The sequence below is a fragment of the Balaenoptera ricei genome, chromosome 4 (genome assembly GCF_028023285.1).
Source record: "Balaenoptera ricei isolate mBalRic1 chromosome 4, mBalRic1.hap2, whole genome shotgun sequence".
NCBI classification, from domain to species: domain Eukaryota; kingdom Metazoa; phylum Chordata; class Mammalia; order Artiodactyla; family Balaenopteridae; genus Balaenoptera; species Balaenoptera ricei.
Genome location: NC_082642.1, coordinates 157,022,214 through 157,048,027, shown reverse-complemented (window position 1 = coordinate 157,048,027; position 25,814 = coordinate 157,022,214). Strand labels below are relative to the sequence as shown.

The 25,814-nt window shown below is 38.0% G+C and overlaps 1 protein-coding gene across 1 annotated transcript in view; it reads left to right on the top strand.

Annotated features, from left to right (window-relative positions):
• DSCAM (DS cell adhesion molecule) overlaps positions 1-25,814 on the top strand; it is a 740,935-nt gene that overhangs the window by 106,075 nt on the left and 609,046 nt on the right. Inside the window, exon 3 of the mRNA XM_059920026.1 lies at positions 18,033-18,350. Coding sequence (XP_059776009.1) covers positions 18,033-18,350 — 318 coding nt within the window. The remainder of the gene's footprint in view (positions 1-18,032; positions 18,351-25,814) is intronic.

Sequence of the window (25,814 nt, the reverse complement as noted above, 5' to 3'; positions counted from 1 at the left end):
TATGATCTTCCAGTTATATGATATAAGTAGCTAATTAGGACTACTTAAAGGGTGAAAAGTTTTGCTTTACTTTGCAAAGCATGTTCACTTGAAACTGTATCAATAATTGTATAAGTTATTTCAGGAATTAGAGCTAATATGTAATTAATTACAAGAACCTTGTTCATATCACCCAGAAAAGGAGCTTCCAAGGGGATCAAGTTATAAAATCAGTGTTCTATTCCAAGGCAGAGAAATATGCATTGCTTTAGTTATTTCATGCTTCTTAGTAAAAAGGTGTAAGAACCTAGACATGGTTCAATAACCCTCACGGCCCTTGGCCGCACCAATACAACTTTCCCCTCTGAAACATTCCAGCACTAGCGTCAATGTTGGGCAGTTCTAGTTGTCAGAACATTCTACCTTTTGTGGAGGCAAAAACCTGCCAGCCTTTAACTTCTTTCTTGAGGGTCTGGGGGCCTAGAGTACATTTCATCTCCTTACTTATAGCAGTCATTTCAGGATCTTCAGAATTCCTTTACCACAGTTGTTTCAAATTTTCTTTTTCTCATGCCTCCACCATCTTTGTTTCCTTCTGTTATGGGCTGAATTGTGTCCTCCCAAAATTCATATGTTGAAGCCCTAAAACCTCTAGTTTCTCAGCATGGGACTATATTGGAGATGCAGCCTTTAAAGAGGTGGTTAAGTTAAAATGAGTCGTTAGTTTGAGGCTCTAACCTAATCTGACTGGTGTCCTTACAAGCAGAGGAAATTTGGACACAAAGAGAGACAGCGGGGATGTATGTGCACAGAGGAAAGACCTCGTGAGGACACAGTGAGAAGGTGGCCATCCACAAGCCAAGGAGAGAGGCGTCTGGAGAAAACAACCCTGCCAACACCTTGATCTTGGGCTTCTAGCCTCCAGAGCTGTCAGAAAGTAAAATTCTTGTTGAAGCCACCCAGTCTGTGGTATTCTGTTACAGCAGCCTGAGCAGACTGATACACCCTCTCCCCACTCCTGCCCCGCATCCCCCATGAGAGTAACTTGTCAGGGTCCTGCCTCAACTTCTGTCTGTATAACGATAACACCTGCCCCGTGGGCTGACCGGGGTCACAGGAGATCATGGATGGGTTCAGGCGTGGTACTGAATGCATTCTCCTCTTGTTGATGTGACTCTCATTCTCATTCCCATCATCATATGATCTTTGCTTAAGTAACTAATGAATTGTTAAATAAGACAAGGTTAGGGCCAGTCTAACGCCACTTCAGCATTTCTGTGAGGTTGACGTTGACCCTTTCCTAAACTCCTCTTCGGAGATTCATACTTGGGGCTCTATAATAGAATTTGCTTTATACTCTTTCCTCATGGTATCTGTGTTGGGCTTCAGTAATCGTGCGTGGGTTTCATGCACTATGTTGTCAATATGATAACTGTGGCCATCCCCAAATATGCAAATGAAGGTAGCACTGATTTAGAAGCTGGTATTGGGTCCGGTCCTCGGCGCCCGTCACCTCCTCTCCTGCACCTTCTTGCTGGCATCTCACACCAGGTTATTCTGTCTGTAGAGACAGTCATAATAGGATCAAGAGCATGCCATGCTTGTGGTCCCGGGGTGTCCTTTGATAGGCTCTGTGGTCATTATTTCCTCCTTATGATCCATTTAAGGTTAGAACTACTTTGTCTTTACAAATAAGATTGGATTTTTTTTAAATCAAACACCAGAAAATGCTATGACTGGCAATGTCTTCACGCTCCCTCTTGGGAATGAGGGATGCCGCGTTGGTTTAATTTAAAATGTTCCAGTAATAACTTTCAGACATTACAACTCAATTTGATTTACGGAAGTCATCATGAAGGGAATATTTTAAAAGTCTTACTCCTTTACGTTTAAAAGTGTTCTGCAGGATTAATTTGGCAACAGCTAGCCACCCACTCGAACCCTAACCTTCTAGAAAGGATATGCCTCTAGGACATTTCTCCAAATGAAGTGTCAAATCCGAATCAAGTCAAATTCCCAATGTGGGATAAGGACTCTATTTTATGACCTTCTTCTGAGCCCCAGGGTGTGCTTGGGCCCATTACACAGCTGGCTGGTGTATATTAGGTTTATTACTAAAGGGACTCGAGGGCCAGTGGGGTTTCTGCTCTGTGAAGCCTGAGCCGCATTTCATAGGTTCTGGGGTTATTAATGGTACGTCTGGTTGCCTTGAGAATGTTCAAACTCCATTCTGTTATGAATACTTAAGAGCAAGGAGAATGTGATTCTTCTCTTTTTAGAGAAGTTTCTGTCACTCAGCGAATCCATTCTACTGCGATAGGCAAACTGTCAAAATTAATGAATTCCAGCTGAGCTTCGGTCCCTTAAGGGGAAAACCTAATGCAGTTGTAAATTAGCATTAATGCGACAGTGTATTTTGAACATGCTACGTTTTCAGCACGGATTCGGGCCTAGAGGATGTCTTTAGAAAAAAACCGCTCTGGAAATCGTGTTTTTTGGTTTGGTTTTTTCAATCCTTAATCATAGTTTTAATTTTTGGAAAAAGTACTCTATGGTAGATTATTAGGATTTTGTAGAAAAAAAAAAGAAAGAAAGAAAAGAGTAAATAAGAACTGTAATCAAAGACATTTCAGTGGCAGAGTTTTCTTTTTTTCGTGTTGTGTTCAGTTTTAGTCTAAGGATATCATTCCTCAGCCTCTGTCTAAAGGTAAAAATTACAAAGACGACACATGACAAAGACTTTGAAATGAACCCCAAGAAACACAGTGTACCTAGCTAAGCACATCTTATTATAAGCATCGTAGCCCATTATTCTGCAGTGACGTCCGGATCAAAGGTGGCTAACTTGGGGACTTTGAATCTTCAGGAACTGAACTCAGAATTGTGGGTGCCTTTGTCCCCCTTCAGAGGGGCGAGTGCAGGACAAGTCTCTCCTTCTCAGAGGGTCCTGAGCCCGCAGCCCCTGTGTAAATGACTCCTGGATCAAACCCCATGTCTCTTCCTCACTACAGGTTTCAAAGTTCAGTATGGTTTCTCATCCCTAATGGGGACATAGCAATAATAGCTACCTGTAAGATTTGTTTTGAGGATTCGTGACGTCTTGTATTAAACTACTTAGCACAGTCCCAGCACATAATACATATTCAGTAAATGTTAGCTATTCAGTTACACCCAAAATGAAAACGATAATAATAGATATAAACCAAATTTGAAGTTTAATAGTGCATTTGGTGACACTCTCTTGCTAGAAAGGAGGCCAGCAAGCTGCACAGGGAGAGAGTACAGTAATGTCGTCGTACACGGGGACACCCCAGCAGTGAAGGGAGCGTACTCTCATCTTTGTACTGCCCAGAACACACAACCTGAGATCCTGGATAACTAACCCCCTTCCACTCCCTGTGCCTCTGTCTTTTCCCCTCCTACGGTGTGTAACGACAGACACTCTGGTGACTTAATGAGACAGTGGGGGGAGAAAATGCTTTGGAATAAAAGCAGTTTGGATAAAGTGTTCCATAAATGTACAGGTGGACTCGTGAATCATTTGTAGTCAAACGTTCATTTTAAGATGTTATATTTCACTGAGATTTATTTACATACACAGACACACACACACAGACACACACACACACACACACACACACACACACACACACACACATGCCACACCACGTGGCTTGCAGCATCTTAGTTCCCCGACCAGGGATTGAACCCATGCCATGGCAGGGAAAGTAGTGAGTCCTAACCACTGTACCACCAGGGAATCCCCTATTTACTTATATTTAATTGAGTTTAATAGAACAGTCATGTATTTAAGAAATGTTTACTGAGATTCTACTACTTGCTAGAAACTGTATGAGGAATTGGAGATATATCAGGGAGTAAAACCAATCCACTGTCTACTCTTTAGGAACTAAAGTTTTAAAGGGAGGGAGAGACAGACAATAAAAAAGGATTATAAATAAGTAAATGATGCAGGTGACAAATGCTGCGGAGAGAAGGCGCAGATGAGGGCAATTGGGAGTGCTCACTGTGGTGGAGACAACTTGAGTTAGGGTCTCATCGAGGGGGCAGTGGCTCAGCAAAGCCTTGAAAAGGCAAGGGAATGAGCAAGGCGGTTTTTGTGGGAAGAGCCATCCCGGGCAGAGGGAGAGGAATGTATAAAGACGCAGAGATCAGAGCCTGTGGGGATGCTCGTGACGACGGGAAGGCCATGTGGCTGGAGTGGAACGAGCAAGGGAGAGGAGCAGGGGCTCACATCTGAGGGGAACAGTGAGCCTGGGTCACAGAGAAAGATTGTCTTTCATGTGAGAGAACGGGGGCCCTGGAAGGTTCTGAGCAAAGGAGAGAGAGGACCTGACATGTTTAACTGGACCACTCTGGCTGATGGACAGAGTGTAAGGGTAGGGGGCAGTGGTGGAGGCAGAGAGATCCATGGGGCAGCATCGTGGCAATCCAGGGGAGAGAGCGGTGGCGGTGGGACCAGAGAGGTGGCAGAAGAGGTGGCAAATAGCTGCCTCTGAGGCTATTTTGAGGGTGCAGCTAATGGACTTCCTGATGCAGTGAATACAAAACATGAGAAAAAGAGGGGCATTGGGGAGGACCGTACGCATTTGCTGTGAGCAGCTAAGAGTGGATGGTCATTAGGTCCTTTATTTAAAAACTAATATTTTATGGATAGAATATTTTTGTATGTACCTTGTGTGGGTCTAATTTATCTCTTTCTGAACTCTTAACAAATGTGAAAAAGAATCACATGGAAGAGGAGGAAGGTAAGCGAACTTCTTGAATGTGATATGTTAAGAATGTGGAGTTTGGGATTAGCAGATGCAAACTATTATATATAGAATGGATAAACAACAAGGTCCTACTGTAGAGCACAGGGAACTATATTCAATATCCTGTGATAAACCATCATGGAAAAAAATATGAAAAAGAATATATATATGTGTATAACTAAATCACTTTGCTGTACAGAGATTAACACAACATTGTAAATCAACCATATTTCAATAAAATAAATTAAAAAAAAAATGCTGGATCCCAGAATATGGGTGTAACTGAGTGGACCAGGAGATTAGGGCAACAATTTACCAGGGTCCCTATCAACAGATTTTTTTTTCTAAAGTCTTAAGTGTTTGAGACTTGCAATTAAGGCTCTGTAAGTGGGCTTTCTACATCCTACATTCCACCAACGAGAGCTGTCGGGTGTCACTGCGCTCCGTGTTGGCTGATGTAGGGTGAAATCAGACACATTGATTCATACGTGTGGAAGGCATTGTTGAACCTAAGGGTTGGTTAGGGCTGCGTCTTCATGTGATTGGAATGAAACACAGCCTCTAGAAACACATTCACCTACCGATTTTGCTTTCTGCATGTTTTTCCTTTCTAAGCTTTCTTCTGGTATTCAGATTTGCATTCTCAGATTCTCTGTTTACATTGAAATATTTAATTTTTCAGACTTAGATATCTATTTAACTTAATTGTTAAATTGGGCTATGAATGCCCTCCCTCCTTACCTTCTGCTATTTTTTCCATATAATTATATTACCATTTGGGGTTAAATCAGTATTTGGGGTTTGCACTATTATAATTATGTAAATATTTATACGTAACTCAGCTATAGCTGAGCCACATAGCATATTATAAACACTTTCCTTTCTATGATAGCTTTGTTTGTTCCCTAGGATTAATAATTACTTACTTTTTTGTTTACTTAGTTTTCACTGCATGTGTAATTCATTTCCCAAATTCTCCAACAGGACAAAGTACTCCTTTTAATACATTCAGATACATTAGGGTCTTTGAATGTTTATTTATTTATTTTTTCAAAACACCTCTCTGGGAGCCTTCTTTCTGCATCAATCTGGACTAGTTTCCACTATACAGTTGTTGTCTTGGAATCTTTCAGAGTCACTCTGGAAATTCCTTTTGTTTCTCATCACCTGTGTTTGAGCCTCTGTTTCCTGTATATCATATATTCATTCCTCTTTCTTAGTTTGCTGCCTTTTTATTCATCTTCCAGAAGCTTTTTGAATAGGGTGCATGAGAGGTAAAGTTTTTGACTTTGCATTGTCTAAAAATGTCTTTGTTCACTTGCTTAATACTCTGGGTGTAGAATTCTAGGTCAGTCTGACGTCTTTTGCCATAAATGGTCACACCGAGGTGGAAGAGCTGGCCCTTGGCCTCCATACTGTCGTAGATCAGAACCTGACAGCAGCTTCCAACGGTGGAGAAACCCCAGGAGGATGGCACTTTTTTGTCCCAAAGGAGTGCCCTTACTACCTCAGGGGAGACCTGACTTGGGTTATATTTAAGTGTTCACTGCATTATCTATGTAGTCGATGCTGTGTAAGCAGGTGGTGTACAGGGATGGTAACGTCCCCTTTGCTTCATCCAAGGTATTAGTGTTTTAGCAATGATCAAAGTCACATAGATAGGCAATATCTTGATGAAGCAAGGGCAGAAAATGCAAGAATGGATTAACTGGTGTGAAAGTGCAGAGGACGGTGAAGTCAGCTGGGTACTGTGCAGTGTCCCCAGTGTTCTGTGGGAAGATAGAGGGTTGTATCATACCTGAAACCCAAACACGGTTTATTCCCATCACTGCTTTGGAGATAGTAGGCATTGCTGGTAACACAAAATAAATGAACATCTATGTTCCATCACTGTTCACCCACCTTGCCCCCGAAACTCCATTACAATGATAGTAAAGGAATATAAACATCCTAAGGATAAAGAGGAAGAGAGGTAAAATAATGGCAGTCATAAGATGCCAGTGATGGTAGATGAGTGTTTTAACACACTGGAGAAAACTCAAGGAAGTCACCCAAGGGGAAGGAAGACAGTGACCAGGTCTCTGACTCAGGCTGGTGAATCAGAGGGGCTAGGCTAGAGTCAATCCTCTAAGCGTCTTTCTAATTCAAAAGATTGTTGCCACTTACGACTCAGGGTATATTTGCCATTATGAGAGTAACCATTCATTTTAGCACTGAAACACAAAGTAAAACCCATGCACTACCTGAAAAAAAAAATTACCTTAAAAATTAGACTTAATGTAAGTCCTTAGACCAGAGCAAAATGGAAAATTGAGTGCCTCTGAGCATGGTGAAGTTCTAGCAAAAGAAAATGATGCTGAATGCTGCCATAGTCAATGAGATTAAGAAGAATGCGTGTCTTTTTATCATTCCACGTCAGCGCTCTCACTCAACACCAGAGCTTAAGATTTCTTGCAGGACTTGGACTTTACATTTTTCTGTTGAGGTACCATTGTGGTCTCTGCTTTTAATTCATTTTGTTCTTTTTAAAATTTTTTTTCTTTTTAATTTTCTTTTAAATTCTTTCTTTGTTCTTTTTTAAATTTTTATTTTATATTGGCGTATAGTTAGTTAACAGTGTTGTGTTAGTTTCAGATGTAGAGCAAAGTGATTCAGTTACACATATACATGTAGCTGTTCTTTTTCAAATTCTTTTCCCATTTAGGTTGTCACAGAATATTGATCAGAGTTCCCTGTGCTATACAGTAGGTCCTTGTTGGTTATCTCTTTTAAATATAGTAGTGTGTATATGACAATCCCAAACTCCCAGTTTATTTTGTTCTTTAATCATAGGATAGGTGACTCATTAGGCTTCAGTGAATTTCAATCTTTCCCTCCCATTAATAGTCTGATTTTATTGTTGCTTTGTTATTGTGTTTCTAGTTCATATTGCTGTGTTTTTGGACATTCTCTTTTTGTAATTTTTCCCCTCTCTCCAAGCCTTTTAATCTGCAGGAAGCAATTCTGTTGACATTATTATGCTGTCAGCTCCATTTCCCACTCTCTTTTTCTGATGATTTTCTTAATTTATAATTCCTTGTGTGAATCTGCACTTATCCCTCATTCTTCATTAGTTTGTTCTATTTTTGTTCCCGCATTTTTATGCTCCCCGATCCTAAGGAGTTATTTACATCATTTTGGTTTATTCATGTGCTTTGCTGCTTGTGATCATAAATCCCAGAGAGTCTTCTGCTTCTTTCAAATCACTAGCCACTTTCGTGCCTTTTGAAATCTTTGAGCTTAAAATGTAAATGCTGGAACATAGCAAACTACACACATATTATTCATTACAGAGGCTGTATCCTTCTCTGAAACTGTACACGTAACCGCCAGCAATGTTACTGAGGGTGACTTTCATCCATCCAAAGGGACAGCGAGACTTCATCTCTAAAATGAATTCCCTAGACACACATGGAAATAATTCTCTAGAAGGATATTGGAAACAATACTTAGACATTTTATGGGTAAAATATTAACATTTTTCTTATTTTTTTTCCTCCAGAGATTTGTAAAACACATAGCAAAATTGAGCTTTTTTTCTTCCTTGTTGAAAAATCAGCACACATATTGGATAAAAAGAACATTCTTACACAGAGTAGCTAAAATCTCATAAATGTGTTCTTCTTATAATGTCCGAGAAATTCTCTTTTCAGCCACTAATTCTTGTTGTCCCTTAACATCTTTATAATGGAATTTAAATTAAAATAGATGATGCATATGAAATACAGATTGTTTTTCCTTAAAAGGAATCTTTTAGCTATATGTGGAATGAAAACCATAATTTTTTTAAAGATTTATTTATTCATTCAATAAAAATTTGAAGGCTTCTATTGTGTACTAGTCTGTTCACTAAATACAAAAGAATAAGGTTGCATCCTCTATATTCAGTGCCCCTCTTGTAGATTTCAACAGTGTTGGAGACACACACTAAACAACTAAGCTGAGACTATGAATGAATGAAGCAAGAAGCTGACAGGTAGGGCATGGGGTCCAGTCTGAGAGGAAGAAGATCAGGGATAAATCCCTAAGGAAACGGTGTTTAGGCTGAGGGTCAAAGCATGAGTCTTAATGAATTGGGTGAAGGATGGTGAAGTATTCCAGCAAGGCATTCAGTATCTGTGCTGGCTCTGAGGTGGGAGTGGGTTTCCCAAGGCACTGAGGAGACTGGCCTGGCTGGACCCTAGCAAACCATCAGTATGAGGTAAGATTGAATTTTTTCTATGCACAATTTTTTAACATCAAGATATACAAGAAGGCAGATAAAATCTCAACAAAGAACATTGATATATCAACCCAATGGCAGTCAGCACTAAAAAAGAAAGAAATCCAGTTCTCAATTTTCCTTCTGGATTTGATATTCCTCCCTCCAATTCTAGCAGAGTTGCTTTATGTACTTTGAAGTTTTTATTAGATACATAAACATCTAGGATTGTCATGTATTCTTGAATTGATCACTTTATCATTAGAAAATAACCCTTTTAGTAACATTCCTTATCCTGAAATCTACTTTGATATTAGTGTAGCCACTTCAGCTTTCTTTTGAGTAGTGTTAGCATGGTATATTTTTCTATCCCTTTAGTTTTAATCTACTTGGTTTTTTTGTATTTAAAATGGGTTTCTCCTGGATTACATATTATTAAATCTTGATTTTTCATCAATCTGACATTTTCTGCCTTGCAATTGGAGTGTTTAGGCCATTTATATTTAATGTGAACACCAATTTGGTTAGATTTAAATCTACCATCTTGATAATTGCTTCCTATTTATTTCATCTACTCTTTTTTTTTTCATCTCCTTTTGTATTAATGGGATTTGTTTAATGATCAATTTTATCTACATGAATGGTTTAATATCTAAGTTTTGCTGTCTTTTTTAAGTGTTTGCTTTAGAGTTTACAATTTAAATCTTTAAACTAACATGGCCTACTTTCAAATAATATTACAACACGATGTATAGTAGAAGAAACTTAAGACAGTAGATTGTCGTTCTCCTCCTCCTACCTGCCTTCATGCTAATATTGTCATTCATTTTATCTCTCTATATATGTTATACTCCAAAATACATTATTATCAATTTTGCTTTAAACAGTAAATTGTCTTTTGATTATTTTTTTAAAATGAAGAAATGTGTTTTGTATATTTACCCATAAATTTACCATTTTTGTCAGTCTTCATTATTTTTGAGAAGTCAAAAATGTCTGTCTGGTAACATTTTCCTTTTGCCTGAAGGACTTCCATTAACATTCCTTGTATTGCTGATCCATTGTCAATGAATTCTCTTAGCATTTGGATGTCTGAAAAGTCATTTTTATTTTGCCTTCATTTATAATTTTTTTTTTTTGGCTGGGCATAGAATTTTAGATTGGAAGTTTTTTTTCTTTTTAAATAATACTATAAATTTCCTTTCTGTTCACTGTCTTTTGGCTTGCATTGTTTCTGATAAGTCTGGCATCATTCTTACCTTTGTTTCTCCACATGCTATGTGTATTTTTTTAAAATGGCTGCATTTAATATTTTTCTCTTTTTTACTAGCTTTCAGCAATTGAATTATGATGTGTCATGGTGTGATTTTCTTTGTGTTTCTTCTGTTTGGTGTTCATTGAATTTATGGGGTATTTGGGGTTCTGGAATTCCTTAAATTTTGAAAATGTTAGATATTAATTCTTTTAAAAAATTTCTGTCTGACCTCCTCCCTTGTGGAAGTCCAATTATACATATATTAGGCCACAGGATATTGTCTCACATCTCACTGATTTTATGTTTACTGTCTTTAAGCCTTTTTTCTTTGTCTTTCAATTTGTGTAGTTTCTATTGCTCTGCCTTCTGGTTTATTGATATTTTCTTCTGCAAGGTATAATCTGCTGTTAATTCCATTTGCCTGTGTTTCATTTCATATAGTGTATTTTTCATCTCAAGAAGTTTCATTTTTGGCTATTTTTATAGTCTCCATTTCTCTCATCAATATTCCCTTGCTTTCCCTTACCATCTTGATGATATTGGGAGAATATTTATAATAGCTATTTTAATGTCCGTGCCTGCTAATTCTGTCATCTGTCATTTCTGTGTCTGCTTCTATTGAATACATTTACTTCTGATAATAGGTCATATTTTCCTCCTTGTCTCCAGTTTTTTTATTGGATGTCAGATATTGTAAACTTTACATTATTGATTATTGGATTTTGTTTCTTTTCATTAACCAGCATTGAAATTTGTTGGTTGTGCAGTTAAGTTACTTGAAATCAATTTAATCCCTTCTGGAATCCATACTGGGATCCCTTTTAAACTTTGTTATGTTTAATTTGGCCCCCACGGTAGTGGTCATACACTTCTGAGTACTCTATCTGGTACCCCATATATTAGTTCTTTCCTCTCTGGATGGAACATGAACTAGTCCCTCCCCTATGTGAGCTTCGGGGATTTTCCCGCTGCTCCTTTCTGGTGTTTCTTTGCAGCAGCAGTAGTTTCCTCACACACCTGTAAATATCTGTCCACAGTTAAAGACTCACCAAAGGGAAACTTCTTCAGATTATTGGAGTTCCCTCTCCACGCAACTGCCGTCTCTTTGCTTTGTAAATCCAGTGTGTTTGGCCTCCCCAAGCTTCAGCTCAGAAATTCCACCAAGTTCTATTTAGATTTCTCCTTTTGGGATGATTTGTGAATTTTCTCCAGGCATTAAGCTGGATGCTAATGGGCCCCATCTCATTTGTTTCCTTCTTTTACAGCTTACTGTTTTGTATTGCCTGAATGTTTACATAGAAGAGGGTAAATCCACTTCCTGTTTTGTTTCATTTTGTTTTATCATGGACAAAGACAGAATTTCATAGTTTTTAAGTTCTATGTCATGAAGTTTTATCCAGTTCTTATTTGGACAGTTGCGTTGTTGCTTTAGTGCTGGGGAATAGACAGAATGACTGAAATATATTAGAGTTAAATGCACAATTGCTGTAACATATGAGCATATTTTTTTAACCTAACTTGGAATTATTTCATAGACGTTTGGAATGCTTTCCAAGTCATTATGAGACCATCCGTTTATCTGCTTTCAGATTGTCTGATCAAGATGACACTAAATTTCAAAGCATTTATTCAAATGTGAAAACATTTTGGAGTCTCAGAATCAGCTAAGTGTTATACTTTCTAGATAATATTTACCTGAGGCTTAGGTATATTCCTTTTCATTTGGGAAGAGCTTTATGGAAGCATTTCATTTTACTAAGCATATACACTCACAGATTCTTATGAAATCAGTAAAATTATTTTGATCCTAAATGGTATTTTCATTCAAAATAGATATACTCAATTTGCAAACCTAATGGTCTGTTTTAGTTTTCATGTTTTCTGATCTCTGTGAAGCAATTGACACAGTTGAAAACTGCTGGTTGACATTTCAAAATGCTGTCCTTTTGTTTCTAAGGCATCATTTTCTCTAAGATTTTGGCTACTTGTCTCATAACGTCTTCTTTATCTTCATGATATTTCTCTCTTTTCCCATTTCTTTAAAATATTTAATGTTTTAAGTCAAGTATAGACTACATACAGAGAAGTGTGCATTTCACAGAGTACAGCTAAATGAAATTTCCATCAGCTGAACACATCAGTGTACCCAGCACCCAGGTCAAGAAAATGAACACAGACCGCAGCCTGCATGCCCCCTCATGCCATTTCTGTTCTCTGTGTCCACCCCGTGAATAACTAGTATCCTGACTCTTAACATCATAGATCGGTTTTTCCTATTTTATGCTTGATATAAATGGAATAATAATGTATGCACTCTTGTTGTGTCTGTTTACTTTCCTTCAACTTTATGGTTGTGGTGTCATAATATTTTTGTTTGTAATTGTAGATTGTTCATTATTATTTTTATATAATGATTTGATGTGCAAATATATAACAATATATTTATCCATTTTTTACTACTGATGGATATTGTGAGTGGTTTCCAGTTTGGGACTCACAAATAGTAATGCTGTGAATATTCCAGTGTGTAATATTTATGAGCATACGCATGCATTTCTGTTGGATAAATACCTATGAATCGAATTGTTGAGTCATAGGGTAGGCATAGGTTTAGCTGTAGTAGTTACTGAAGAACAGTTTTCCATAGTGACCTTATCAATTTACATTCCCGCTTGCAGTGTATGTGTTTCATGTTGCTTCACATCCTTGGGACACTCAATATAGTCTGTCTTTTCCATTTTAGTCATTGTTGTGTAGTGGTAACTCCTTGTGCTTTTAATTTGCATTTCCCTGGTGACTAGTGACGTTGAGGTTTTTTGTTTTTTCATGTGCTTGTTGGCCATTTATATATTGGCCGTTGTGAAGTGACCATCTAAGCCATTTGCCCATTTTTAATTAGATTATGTTTCTCTTATTGACCTGTAGGAGTTCATTATGTATTTTGGGTGCAAGTCCATGGTCAAATATCCTTTGCTCACCTTTTATGTATTAACTATCCCTGAGGATCCATCTCCATTTCTTTGGTCTCTTCTTGTTCTTCACAGTCTCCTTGATGTATCTCACCCAATGATGGGCTTCAGCTTCCCTGACTGTGGAATCTCTGTCTGATATCTTGCACTCCAATTCCCAGCTGGCTAGTGCGTGGCCCCAAGGCAGTGCCCCCTTAACTTCAGTAAAACTGGCACTGTCATTTCCTTCACCCAGCTGGCTCTGCCTTGTATGTTCTCTGTCTGCGTTCGTAGTGTAACTATGCAACCAGGCATGCAAGCTATTAAATTTGGATCATATTGACTTGTTCCTTATCCTCCCTCACTCTCGTTACTTCCATGCCCTGCCCACACTTTCTGGCGGGACCATATCAGACACACCTGCAGAGTTAGGCTCTCTCCTCCCTTCACGGCACCAAAGCCCCGGAGGGCCTGGGCCACCCACAGCAGCCCGGCCAGACTTCCTGCCTCCAGTGTTCATCCCAACCCCACCCAGCGTTCACTTTCCAAAACGACAATCTGGAAAATTGCCTGTTCTGTGTCAAAACTTTCATTGGCTCCCGACTTTTTAAGCAGTTTTATTGAGATATAATGTACATACAATAACATTCATCTGTTTGTACAGTTCAGTGGGTTTTTTTTTGTGGTAAATTCAAAGATATACACAACCTTCATCACAGCTAATTTTAGACCGCTGTAATAACCTCAAAAAGACATGCTGCATCCTTTAGCTGTCACCCTTCTCCCCAGCCCCTCACCTCCACCCCTAAGTAAACCACTCATCTACTTTCTGTCTCTATAGAGTTCCCTGTTCTGGACACTTCATGTGCATGTAATCACACAGTACGTGCTCTTTTGTGACTCACTCTTTTCACTGAGCATAATGTTATCAAGAGTTGTCCATGTCTGTAACACATATTAGTATTTCATTTATCTCTATATTGCTGAGTAAAATTCCATTCATGGATATACCAGCTTTTGTTTATCCATTCTTCAGTTGATGGGCACTTGAGTTGTTTCCACATTTGTCTAGTGTAAATAACACTGCTTTGAACATTTGTGTATAAGTTTTTGCATGGACATATGCATTCACTTCGCTTGTGTGTGTGCCTAGGAATGGGGCTCCCTGTTGTCCTACCGTCTTCAGAATTAAGCACATGCTTCTTAGCTTGAGATCTGACACCCCTTATGATCTAGACTTTATAATAAGCTTCTGAAATAGAAACTCCCAGGACCACCCTCCAAGCCTTGGTCCTTAGCGTGTCCCAAGGCCTTAGCAAGCGCCAGATACTTACTAGGTGCTGAATATGTTTGTACAGAATAAATGAATATAAAGAACCTCAAGCTTCCTCTCCCAAATCTGTGTCACTGTTGGTTCTGCCCTCAAGTTCCTGGTATCCAGTGTCCTCTCACTTCTCTCCTGCCTATGACAACTCAGTGTCCTACTATGTTAATGCCTCTGCCTAGAATCTGCTTTTCCCTCTCCTTTGGGAATCTACCCTTATCTTCCCCAGGTTGGGTTAGTTTCTCTATCATTTATGCGTCTGTAGCACTTTGTTGATAACTCTGTCACAGCACTCAGCAAAATACATAATTATCGCTGATCTCGTTACATGACCATGGTACCCTCTAGACCAAAAATTCCTTAAAAGCAGTAGCATGACTCCTGCAAATGTGTGTAACTGTGACCTTGCACAAGGCCTGGTACATAACAGGTGCTCAGTAAATACTGCCACATGAATAACTGATTGTATCATTGCTTCCTGCAAAGTTTCTCCCACGTTTCTTCTTTTCACTTTGCCGTATGTGGATTTTAAAGAAAGCAATATTGACTTATTTTTCTTTTTAGTGTAACATTCTCCTTTATGTTTATCACGGGAGTCTTGGTTATACCATCTGTTATAACGATAAAAAAATATGGAGAAATCTGCAAACGAAGAAACAATTCTCCAAAGCCCCTTCCTTTTGTGCCCTTAGCATTCGTACGCCAGGATTTTATACTTTGAATCCCACAACAAGATTCTGCCAAGCATTTTGTTTAGCTTTCAGTTAATAACCTGCAGTTATTTTCAGGGCACTTTCACACACACACACACACACATACTCACAATTCACATTAAGATTGCCCATGCCCTTACTGGAGGGAGCAAATGTTACTGTATTTAAAGTGCATTCAGCACTCCATAAAAAGAAGTACTATTATTTAAGCAGATGGATGGTCCCTTAGATGGAAGAAATAAAAGCTGTTGGAATATAGTTTGGGTTTTCTTTTGCCTGTGACCATATGATGTGTATCTTAGAAAGTGAGTTTATGTTGTGTTATTAAACCCAGTGGTGTGAAATAGAAAGACTAATGTGAAATATCTAAAAAAATGTAAGGAGAAATGACAGTAATCCCCCATAGGTCACTTATCTCTTTAACTACTAGGATTAAACATTTGCTTTGCATTTTTCTCGCAGCCATTTAAATAATTTCATAGGCTGGCTCTTAGAATGTGGTTGACAATAGAAAACTATATATTTAATTAAGAAATATTTCTTACATACATTCACATTTTCAAAGACTGCTGTTCTTAACAAGGCCACTTTTAGGACACAAGAGAATAAATTCAAATACGACTAAATTTTACTTAGTTTGAATGGCCTACAGTTCAGTTGACAGAAGAGTAACGTGGGGAGGGAAAAAAAGAATTGAGGTGGAATTAATTAGCCTCAAGAGTGACAGTTACCTCGTTCCTAGCAATATGTTTGGGGTGATGTCAGTTTCCTAAAAAGCTCAAAACCACAGTGCTACTATCAGCATTTTTATTTGAGCTGAAAGCTACAATGTTTAACTATTAACTATGCTTCTGGTCTGAACCAATTTCTCAGTTAGCAATACTTTCCATATTCTGATTTACGGAGCATTGCTAAACACTTTAGTTATGGTTGGGGAAGAAAACCATCAAGCAGTTACTACTTGATGAATACCCCTGCCTGTCTTCTCTTTGAGTAAATCTGTCACTTTTACAAAGTATATTTTTCTCTGCCATTTTTTGACTAATGGAGTTCACTCTGCTGCCAGCTCAGAGATAGGCAGCGTGGAATGTGGGCAAACTCGTGGTCACCGCTAGTGACAGAGACCAAGAGAAAGCAGGTGGATCTCCAAGTAAGCTATCTGGAGTAGGGCAAATCTCATGAAGACAGCTTCCCCACGATTTGGCTTCGTACAATAAAGGCAGCCATGCAATGAAATAAAATCTTCGTCAGGGAGACTGAATCCTGGCTCTGCAACCTCGTACCCTGAATCCTTGCTCCGGTGACAGCCCCTCTGAGTCTCCACCTCATCCTCTGTGGAGCAGAGCCTGGGCTCACCTGGCAGGACTGCTGTGCATGGGAGTAAATGAAATAACACTTCGAGTCTCATGACATTGCCTGACATGGCTTGGGCACTCAGTAATCGTTACTCTCATCTCTGCCCAGTGAGATTAATTCCAAATGTCTAGGGCTTCTTTACTCTCTTGTGACTATGTGACCCGGTATGCATTTGTTCTTAGAAAGCCATATATAAACACCAGTGTCTAAGAGGTAGGTCTTCACGGCGTTTATACATCTTTTGTTTAATATTTGGATTCCAGAAACAGAGTTTCTTTGGTTCATGTAAAAGACACTCTACAACTGTAAATGAATGCAATGTAAGCAGTCAATAAATGCATGACAACATTTGCAGACACTTTATTTGTGGTAATTAAACTAGAAACAAGTAGCCCAGGTCAGGGAACTAGTTTAGAAAATCACATTATATAAAATGTGCAGATGCCTGTAACTTATCGTCTGCCCTCTGTATCCGTAGTTCCTCTGCATCTGAAGATCCAACCAACTGCAGATGCTGTAATACAGTAGTTATTTCCTATTGACAACAATCTGTGTATAAGTGGACCCACGCAGTTCAAACCAGTGTTGTTCAAGGTCAGCTGTACTTATGAAGTCTGTGAAACATGGCATTATGTGTATGAAACAATGTTATGAGTATGAAACAGAGTCTGTAAAAACTGCATGTTTCATGTGCGCACATTATGACATAGTATAATTATATAGGCATGTAGGCGGATGGGCCAGAAGAGAAAAATCGAAACAGAATCTGCCATAGGCTGGTGGAATTGAATGATACTTTGTTAAAGTTCTCTTTATCATTGCAACATATTTTCAATAAAAAAATGCATTGTTGATTGGATTTGATTTTCAGAAAACCAACTGTCCTTTTTAAAATGCTTTACCTATGATCTTCAATTTTAATTTTTAAAATTTGTGACTAATTTCATTCAAAGTTAGCTCTCAATGTACCTTTCAACCAGAGCAATTTGATCCTAGCAACCGGATCTAGTTATTCAGTCGTGTAGCTTCTTCTTCTTCAGCCGCCACGGGATGTTCTGCTCTGTGCCCGAGGTAATAGTGTGAGCAAATGACAACGTTGTTTTCATGGGCCTTACATTCTAGAAGGGGAGACAGACAATAAATGAATACAAAACCCAATATAAATTCCAATAGCGGTCAGTACCATGGAGACAGAACAGGGCACGGGACATAGAGAGCTGAAGAGTAATCTATTTAAAGTTTAAGACCCAGGATAATTTAACTCGTGTACAAACTATGAAGATGGTGCCTCTCTGTCCACAGTAGGTTGAGCAATTTCGAGTGATTTGGTTTTAGTTGAGCCTCGTGTCTGTTTCTCAAAATAACCTCTTGATGCCAGTTGATCGAAGGACAAGTTCAGAAGGTGCACTTTACTGACATATTCTTGTGTTGTCTTCTTGTAGTTTTCAGTGAGGACCTTCACTCCAGCCTCTACTTTGTCAATGCATCTCTGCAAGAGGTAGTGTTTGCGAGCACCACGGGGACCCTGGTGCCCTGCCCTGCTGCAGGCATCCCTCCTGTGTCTCTCAGATGGTACCTAGCAACGGGCGAGGAGATCTACGATGTCCCCGGGATCCGCCACGTCCACCCCAACGGCACTCTCCAAATTTTCCCCTTCCCTCCTTCAAGCTTTAGTACCTTAATCCATGATAATACTTACTATTGCACAGCTGAAAATCCTTCAGGGAAAATTCGCAGTCAGGATGTCCACATCAAGGCTGGTGAGTACGGCTCCTCAACCTTGATTCATGCTACGCCTGCTGGGGGTCCAGGTGGGCCATGACAAATGTTAAAATGCCATCAGCTGAGAACCAATGAAAATCCCGTCCTTAGTTCACTCTTCTAATGGCTGCTTTGAGATGTCAGAGTGCCTTGCATTTTTGGAACGAAAACTCGAAATTAGTGGTTCTCTTCCTCTGGGAAACAAACATGCAGATGCCTGCACATATCACCTCTAGCTTTTTGCTGACTGAGGGATTTCTCTTTTTATTCAGCATTTTTGCTATTTGAACAAGACATGTCAAAAAAGCATTCAATGCATTTGTAAACCTTTGCAACTCTATTTCCAGTTTGGATTGCAGAAACTGAGTTTCTTTGCTCCATGTAAAGGACACCGTACAACTATAAATGAATGCAATGTAAGCAGTCAATAAATGCATGACAGCGTTTGCAGACACTTTATTTGTGGTAATTAAACTAGAAACAAGTAGTAGGACAACAGGTCAGGGAACTAGTTTAGAAAATCACATTATATAAATTGTGCAGATGCCTATAACTTATCGTCTGCCCTCTGTATCCGTAAATCACTATCCAGTAAATCACTGAACACTGTGGATATGGGGAAAATCCTTCTGTGGCACTAACATTAAGTTTGCAATACAATTCTTGGGTCGGTTTTAATGTTGTCACTCAACAAATTGTTCCTCGAGCTCCTATTTTGATTCAGGCACTGTGCCGGGTGCAGGGAGTAGATGGGTAGAAAGGCCTGGTATATGGCCTCGTGGAAATAGTCCTTATGAGGGAGTCAGGCAGTGGACAAATAAAGTCGGGTCAAAGTTTATAATGGAAAGTTGGCCTCTGTCCCAGGCATTATGACATTTGCTGAGTATATTGTAAAAAATTGGGGAGAGAGAAACAACCATCAGCTGAGAATCAATGAAAACCCTATCATCCATTCAGTGTGATTCTGATGGCTGCTTTGAGATGTCAGAGCATCTTTTGACTGGATTTTGGAGTGCCTTACGTTGCTGGAACTAAAACTTGAAATTAGTGAGATCAAGTTAGTAAGGTCTAATAAACTATATCCCAGACTTACTGTCTTTTGACCAATTGATACAGTGACTGAAACTTTCAGTGTCTCCACCTCATTGTGTTTGTTTCCTGTCTCCCTCCTCACTCCTCCCCACCCCACTCTGTCCCAGAGGCAGGCAGCGCGGGGAGTGAGGAAGACAAAGGGAGAACAGAGGACAAGGAATTTAACTGGAATAAACCATAGCATCAATGTTTATCGTCAGTAAAATAGCATCAGTCTAATACTCTTCTATTCCTTGTGAAAAAGAAAAGGCTCTTTTAACATTTTTGACTGTGTCACATGTTGCTGGAATGTTGTCAGTAAATAACCCCTGAATTGGTTATGTGCCTTTTAACATCATAGTGTATTTTAACTGCCATTGCTACAAGCCAAACCAGGAATACAGCCTGAGGTTCACAGACGTCAAAAGTTGTACATACAGGACATATTGTGTCATTCTGTAGATGTAATAAAGCCCCAAAAAACATACACACAGTTAGACACCAGTTAGAAAACAGTGTTTTTATTATTTTTTTAAGCCTAGGCTTTCAAATCCTATGGTAAACTGACATAATGGAGTGACTAGGAAAAGTGAATGTGACTTTGATTATTGACGTATACACCAGGTAGCTGGGGGAACTTTGTAGTAATTTCTGCAGCAAGTGTGGAGGTGCCGTTTGAAGACATCACAACACGAGCAAAATATGAAATGTTTCTGAATTCCTGCATGTGATCTCTTTGATGTAAGCAATCAAACATTAGACTGTGACGCATTCTGCTAGCTAGTCATTTCCCAGCTATATTTTGATCTCCATGACATGCTCATGAATTTCAAGACATGCACAAAAATGCATTTAAGAAAGGAAGAAAAAGGTTGGCTTTAATCAAGAGATATGAAAAGTTGATGCCCCGAATAGTTAAAATGAAGCAAATGAAGTTTGTATAGGAACTTCTAAACCTGACAAACAGGGAGACATCGCCAATGCCTTTTGCCTGGCAGGCTAACAAGTTTAATGGTGTGTCATAAAAACATCTTTATAAACTACAAAGTACCACTTATAGTAAAACCTGGAACTTCCAACAGCTATACTTGTCTGTATTAATCTGCTGTTTCTGTCTTGGGTTTCCTGTCAGATAAAAGAATTAAATGCTTACTTCTGTTTTAACTGCTATTTTCTAAATTTGTCATAGAATTGATTGTCTTTGCATGACCACGTAGGTTTTAAAGGGATGGAAGTTCCATCACCTTGTCTGGCATCTATGCTACCCCCCCCTTCCACCGAGTTATGTGATTTCTGTCTTGTGCTGGTATTCTTGATATCTAAGGCCCATCGTACACATGAGTGTTGTGTCAGTTTGAACTTACAAGATGGATAGTCATGTTGCCCCAATGAAATTACCTTTCTCATTTAATTTTACTTCTTAATATGAACACATTATAGTTGTAGTAGTCTTTTAGATTATTTATTGGATGCTGGAAAATCTTGTTTCATCATTTTTATGTAGATGCTAGTACAAAACTGGATGGCTGTTCGGAAGGGCAGGTGAGGGATGTGTATGTTACCCAGTGATGGCTGTGATGCAGGTTTGAGTAGAATGAGCCCTGACCCAGGGGTATCCTCCTGTGTATCGGGTCATCTGAAATGTCTGTGTGCCTCTAGATTGGCATTGGAATTTTCCTGGCATAATCCATTAGGTAAATGGCTTCATCATCTCTCCTTTGTAAGTACAGGGAATTCTTATTCTTCACAGTTTTCAGTGACTTTGACTTAGGTCTGACTGTCAACAAAACAGGGAAGGTTCATCCATCATGTCTCCTTAATCAGCAATCCTAGTTCTCCTTCACATAAAATACTTTCTTGCCCTTTTTGTTCTAAGGAGTGAAATGCACACGGATCCCTTGAAGCAGTACTGCCCTGCCCATGCTGTATTTCTACTTAGCAAACGGTAATCAGCTATATGACCTTGGTCAAGTCAAAACATTTCTAGTGATTGTTTCCTCCTTAGTGAACTGTGCTTAATAACATTTGACTGGGGCTTCTGCTTATGGCTAAGATCGAGTAGCAGAGACAAAATTTACCCTTTTATCTGAAACAACAACAGCACGCAGACAAAAATCAAATCATCAATCTAATCAGTCTAATTAAAAGAAAATATCAGAAGAAAGCTGGAGTAACTATGTCAATATTAAACAAAGTATATTTCAGAGCAAAGAATATTACAAGGGCTAAAGAAGGTCATTATGTAAAAAAAGTTCAATTAATTAAGAGGGTATGACTATTATAAATTTTATGCACCTGTAAGAGAACTTTAAAATACATGAAGTAAAAGCTGATAGAACTGCAAGAAGAAACAGACAAATCAAAATGTATAGTTAGAGATTTCAATACCCCTCTCTTAATAACTGCCAGAAATAGACAGAAAATGAGCAAGAATAAAGAATACTTGAATGGCATTGTTAATCAACTTGACCCAATTGACAGTCAAATACAGAACATTCCATCTAGTGATAGCATAATACATATTCTCTTCAAGAAAACACAGATATTTACTAAAATAAATCATATTATGAATGAAACAAGTGTCGGACGAATTTAAAAAAAATAAGTCATATAAAGTATGTTCTTTGACTACAATAGAATTAAATTAGAATCACTAACAATGAGATCTCTGGGAAATCCCCAAATATTTGGATACCAAATAACACACTTCTAAATAATCTGTGTCAAAGAAAAAACAGAAGGTAAATGAGAAAGTATTTTGAGCTGAATAAAAATGAAAGTACAACATCTAATAATTTTGGGAATGCCACTAAAGCAATGCTTAGGGGGAGAAATTTATAGTTCTAAAAACTTACATTGGGAATGAAAAATGGTCTCAAATAGAGATCTCAAGTGGTCTTAACTCCAGAAAAAAGAGCAAATTAAAACCAATATAAGCAAAAAGGAAATAATAAAGATTAGAGTGGAAATCTATGAAGCCAAAAGCTGTTTCTTTGAAAAACATCAATAAAATTGGTAAGCTGGCCAGACTGAAGAGTAAAATAAGAGAGAAGACAGATTATCAATGTCAAGAATGAGAGAGGTTACATTACTATTCTACAGATATAATCAATATATATGTATAATCATCAATATTCTATAGTAGTCAAAATTATACAGATATTTAAATTATAATAGAATATTAAGAACATGGGGATGTCAATAAATCAAATAACTTAGATAAAATGAGAAAGTCTTTGAAAGAAATAAAATGCCAAAACTCATTCAAGAAGAAATAGCTGAATAGCTCCATATCTATTAAAGAATTTGAATTTGTAATAGAAAAATTTCCTACAATGAAATTCCAGGCTCAAATGAATACACTCTTTATTCTACCAAATATTTGAGGAAGAAATAATAAAAATTCTACACAAATTCTCCCAGAAAGTTGAAGAGGAAAGACTACTTCCCAAGTTATTTTAGGAAATCAGCATTACCATGATACTAAAACAGAAAAAAGGCGAATATTTCTCATGAATATACGTGTAAAAATTCTAAAAATTTTAGCAAATTGAATCCAACAACATATAAAAAGAATAATACAAAAACATATAAAAAGGGCTTATCTCCAGAATGCAAGGTAGGTTTCACATTTGAAAATTAATCAAGGCAGTTCACCATATTAACATATCAAAAACCATGTGATCATTTCAATAGGTGCAGAAAATCATTGACAAAATACAACATCCTATTATATATAATAAAAACTCTCAGAAAACTAGGAGTAGAAGAGAAATTTTAGTAAAAAAAATAAAAAAATCTTAACTACAGCTAACATCATACTTAGTGGTGAATGATTAAGTGCTTTCCCCCAAATTTGAAGACTGCAAAGATGTGTGCTTTCACCACTTCTATTCAACATTGTACTGGAGGTTGCAGCCAATGCAACATGGCAAGAAAAATAAGTAAAAGACATCCTGATGGTAAAAAATTCATCTGTTTTTATTTGTAGATTCCAATCATCGATTTAAAAAAAATCTGATGGCCTCTACAAAAAAAAACCTACTGGAACTAATAAGTGAGTTTATCAAAATGGTGGTGTACAAGATCAACACACACACACACACACAAATTTAAATACTGTTTATAATAGCATCAAAAAACAAGAAATACTTAGGGATAAGTCTGACCCAAAATGTGGAAGACACTTCCACTGAAAATTACAAAACATTTCTGAGAGAAATAAAGAAGAAAAATAGTATTTTATGAGTTGGAGGATATGGTATGTTAAGATGTCAGTTCTCCCCCAAATGATCTATAGATTCAATACAATCCCAGTGAAAACCCAGCAGCCTTTTTTTAACAAATAGGAATTAGTTGATTCTAAAATTTATATTGAAATACAAAGGACCAAGAATAGCCAAAAGAACTCTGAAAAATAAAAATAATAATTTAAGAGGGTTAATGCTATTTGACTTTAAGACTTATTGTAAAGATAAGTATTATAAACATAAGTAATAGAATCCAGAAATTGATCTATACATACATGGACTCCTGAAATTTGACAAAGATGCAAAGGGAATTGAGTGAAAAAAGAAAGTTATTATGACAAGTGATGCTGGAAAAAGTTTATATCCATGTGCAAAAAAACAAAAAAGCTTCAGTCCACACTTTGCACTGTATACAAAAATTAACTCAAAATGGATCATAGACCTAAATATAAATCAATAAACTTTTAAAGAAAAAAATGGGAGAAAATTTTTGCAACCTTGAGTTATTTAAAGAATTCTTAGATATGACACCAAAAGTTAAATCCATAAAAAACAAGTTGTTATATTGAATTTTATCAAGATTAAAAACTTCTGCTCATTTAAAGATACTGTTAGGAGAATAGAAAGGCAGGCCACTGCCTGGGAGAAAATACTTCCAAGTCATATATCTGTTAAAGGGCTTTTATCTAGAAATGTAATGAAATCTGAATACTCGATCATAAGAAAGCAAACAAACACCCCTATTTTAAAAAATGGGTTAGCAATTTGGAGAGGTAGAGCAACAAAAAAGATATGCAATGACTAGTGAGCACATGAAAGATGCTTAGCATCATTAATCTTGAAGGAAATGAAAATTAAAACCACAATGATATAGATTCCTCTGCATATTTAAAATTTAAAACAATGACCGACCAAGTGTTAGTGAGAATATGTAGCACCTGGGACTCTCATAAACTTCCGGTGGGAATGTAAATGGTACAGCCTCTTTGGACAGTTAGTTTCTTGAAAAGACAAACACCTACCATATATTCCATCCATTCTATACTTAGGTACTTACCCAAAGCATATGTCCACACAAAGAGTCTTACATGAATGTTCATAGCAGCTTTATTTGTAATGGCCAAAAGTGGGTGAAAGAAGTCCATCATCAGATAAATGGATAAATTGCTACTTATCCATACAAGGGGATGAAAAGGAATGGATTATTGATAAGACAGTAGCAGGGAGGCATCTCAAAATAGTTATACTGAATAGAAGAAGCCAGGTAAGTCTTATATGATCCATTTATGTAAACTCTAAAACATGCAGACTAATCTGTAATGATGGAAAGCACATCCATGGTTGCCTATAAAGAGGATGGGAAGGAGGGATTCCATAGGAGAATAAGTAAACTTTTGGATGATGGATCTATCTTTATCTTGGCTATGGTGGTGACTTCATGGGTATGTACATGTGTTAAAACATCAGTAAATATGTGCAGTTTATTGAATGTCAATTATATCTTATAAAGTTGGTTTAAGGAAAAGCCAGTGATAGCATGTGTCTGACCTACTAGAGTTGTCTTGATGTTCATATAATAACAGTAGCTAATAATAGCTGCACATATGGTGGGCATCTATATACCTCTCTGCCCAGGCCACACTAACCCCCTTAATTGTCTCTTGCATCCACATAATGCAGAATGGTCTTGAGTCCCTGGTCACAGGTGATTGAACTGATGGAGGGCAGTTAAACGAGCTAGTCTATCAGTTCCTGTGTCCTCTGAAATTGAAGCTGAAATCTTGAGAGAGAGATTTTGGGAACTGTGGGCCAGACACCTTCCATCTTCCCTGTGGCCCAGAAAAGCAGAGGAAGCCTATCTGTGGGGAAAGAGAAGGATGAGGCCAGAATCAAAGGGACACAGGCTGCGGTACCCTTCCCAAGGCCCTCTTGCTGGTTCCAGAGCTTGTAGTGTCTTCAGCTCAAGGTAGCTCAGGTAGGCTTCTCCGGCCAGCAGTCAGAGAGACTCAATAAACAGGTTATGTGCTAGACATTGTGCCAGGTCCTCTAGAGACATTCTCTATGTTAACTGCACAACCATGGGAAGTAGATGTTATTTCCATCCTCAGATGAAGGAAATAGAGGCCTCTGTGAGCCTGTTGC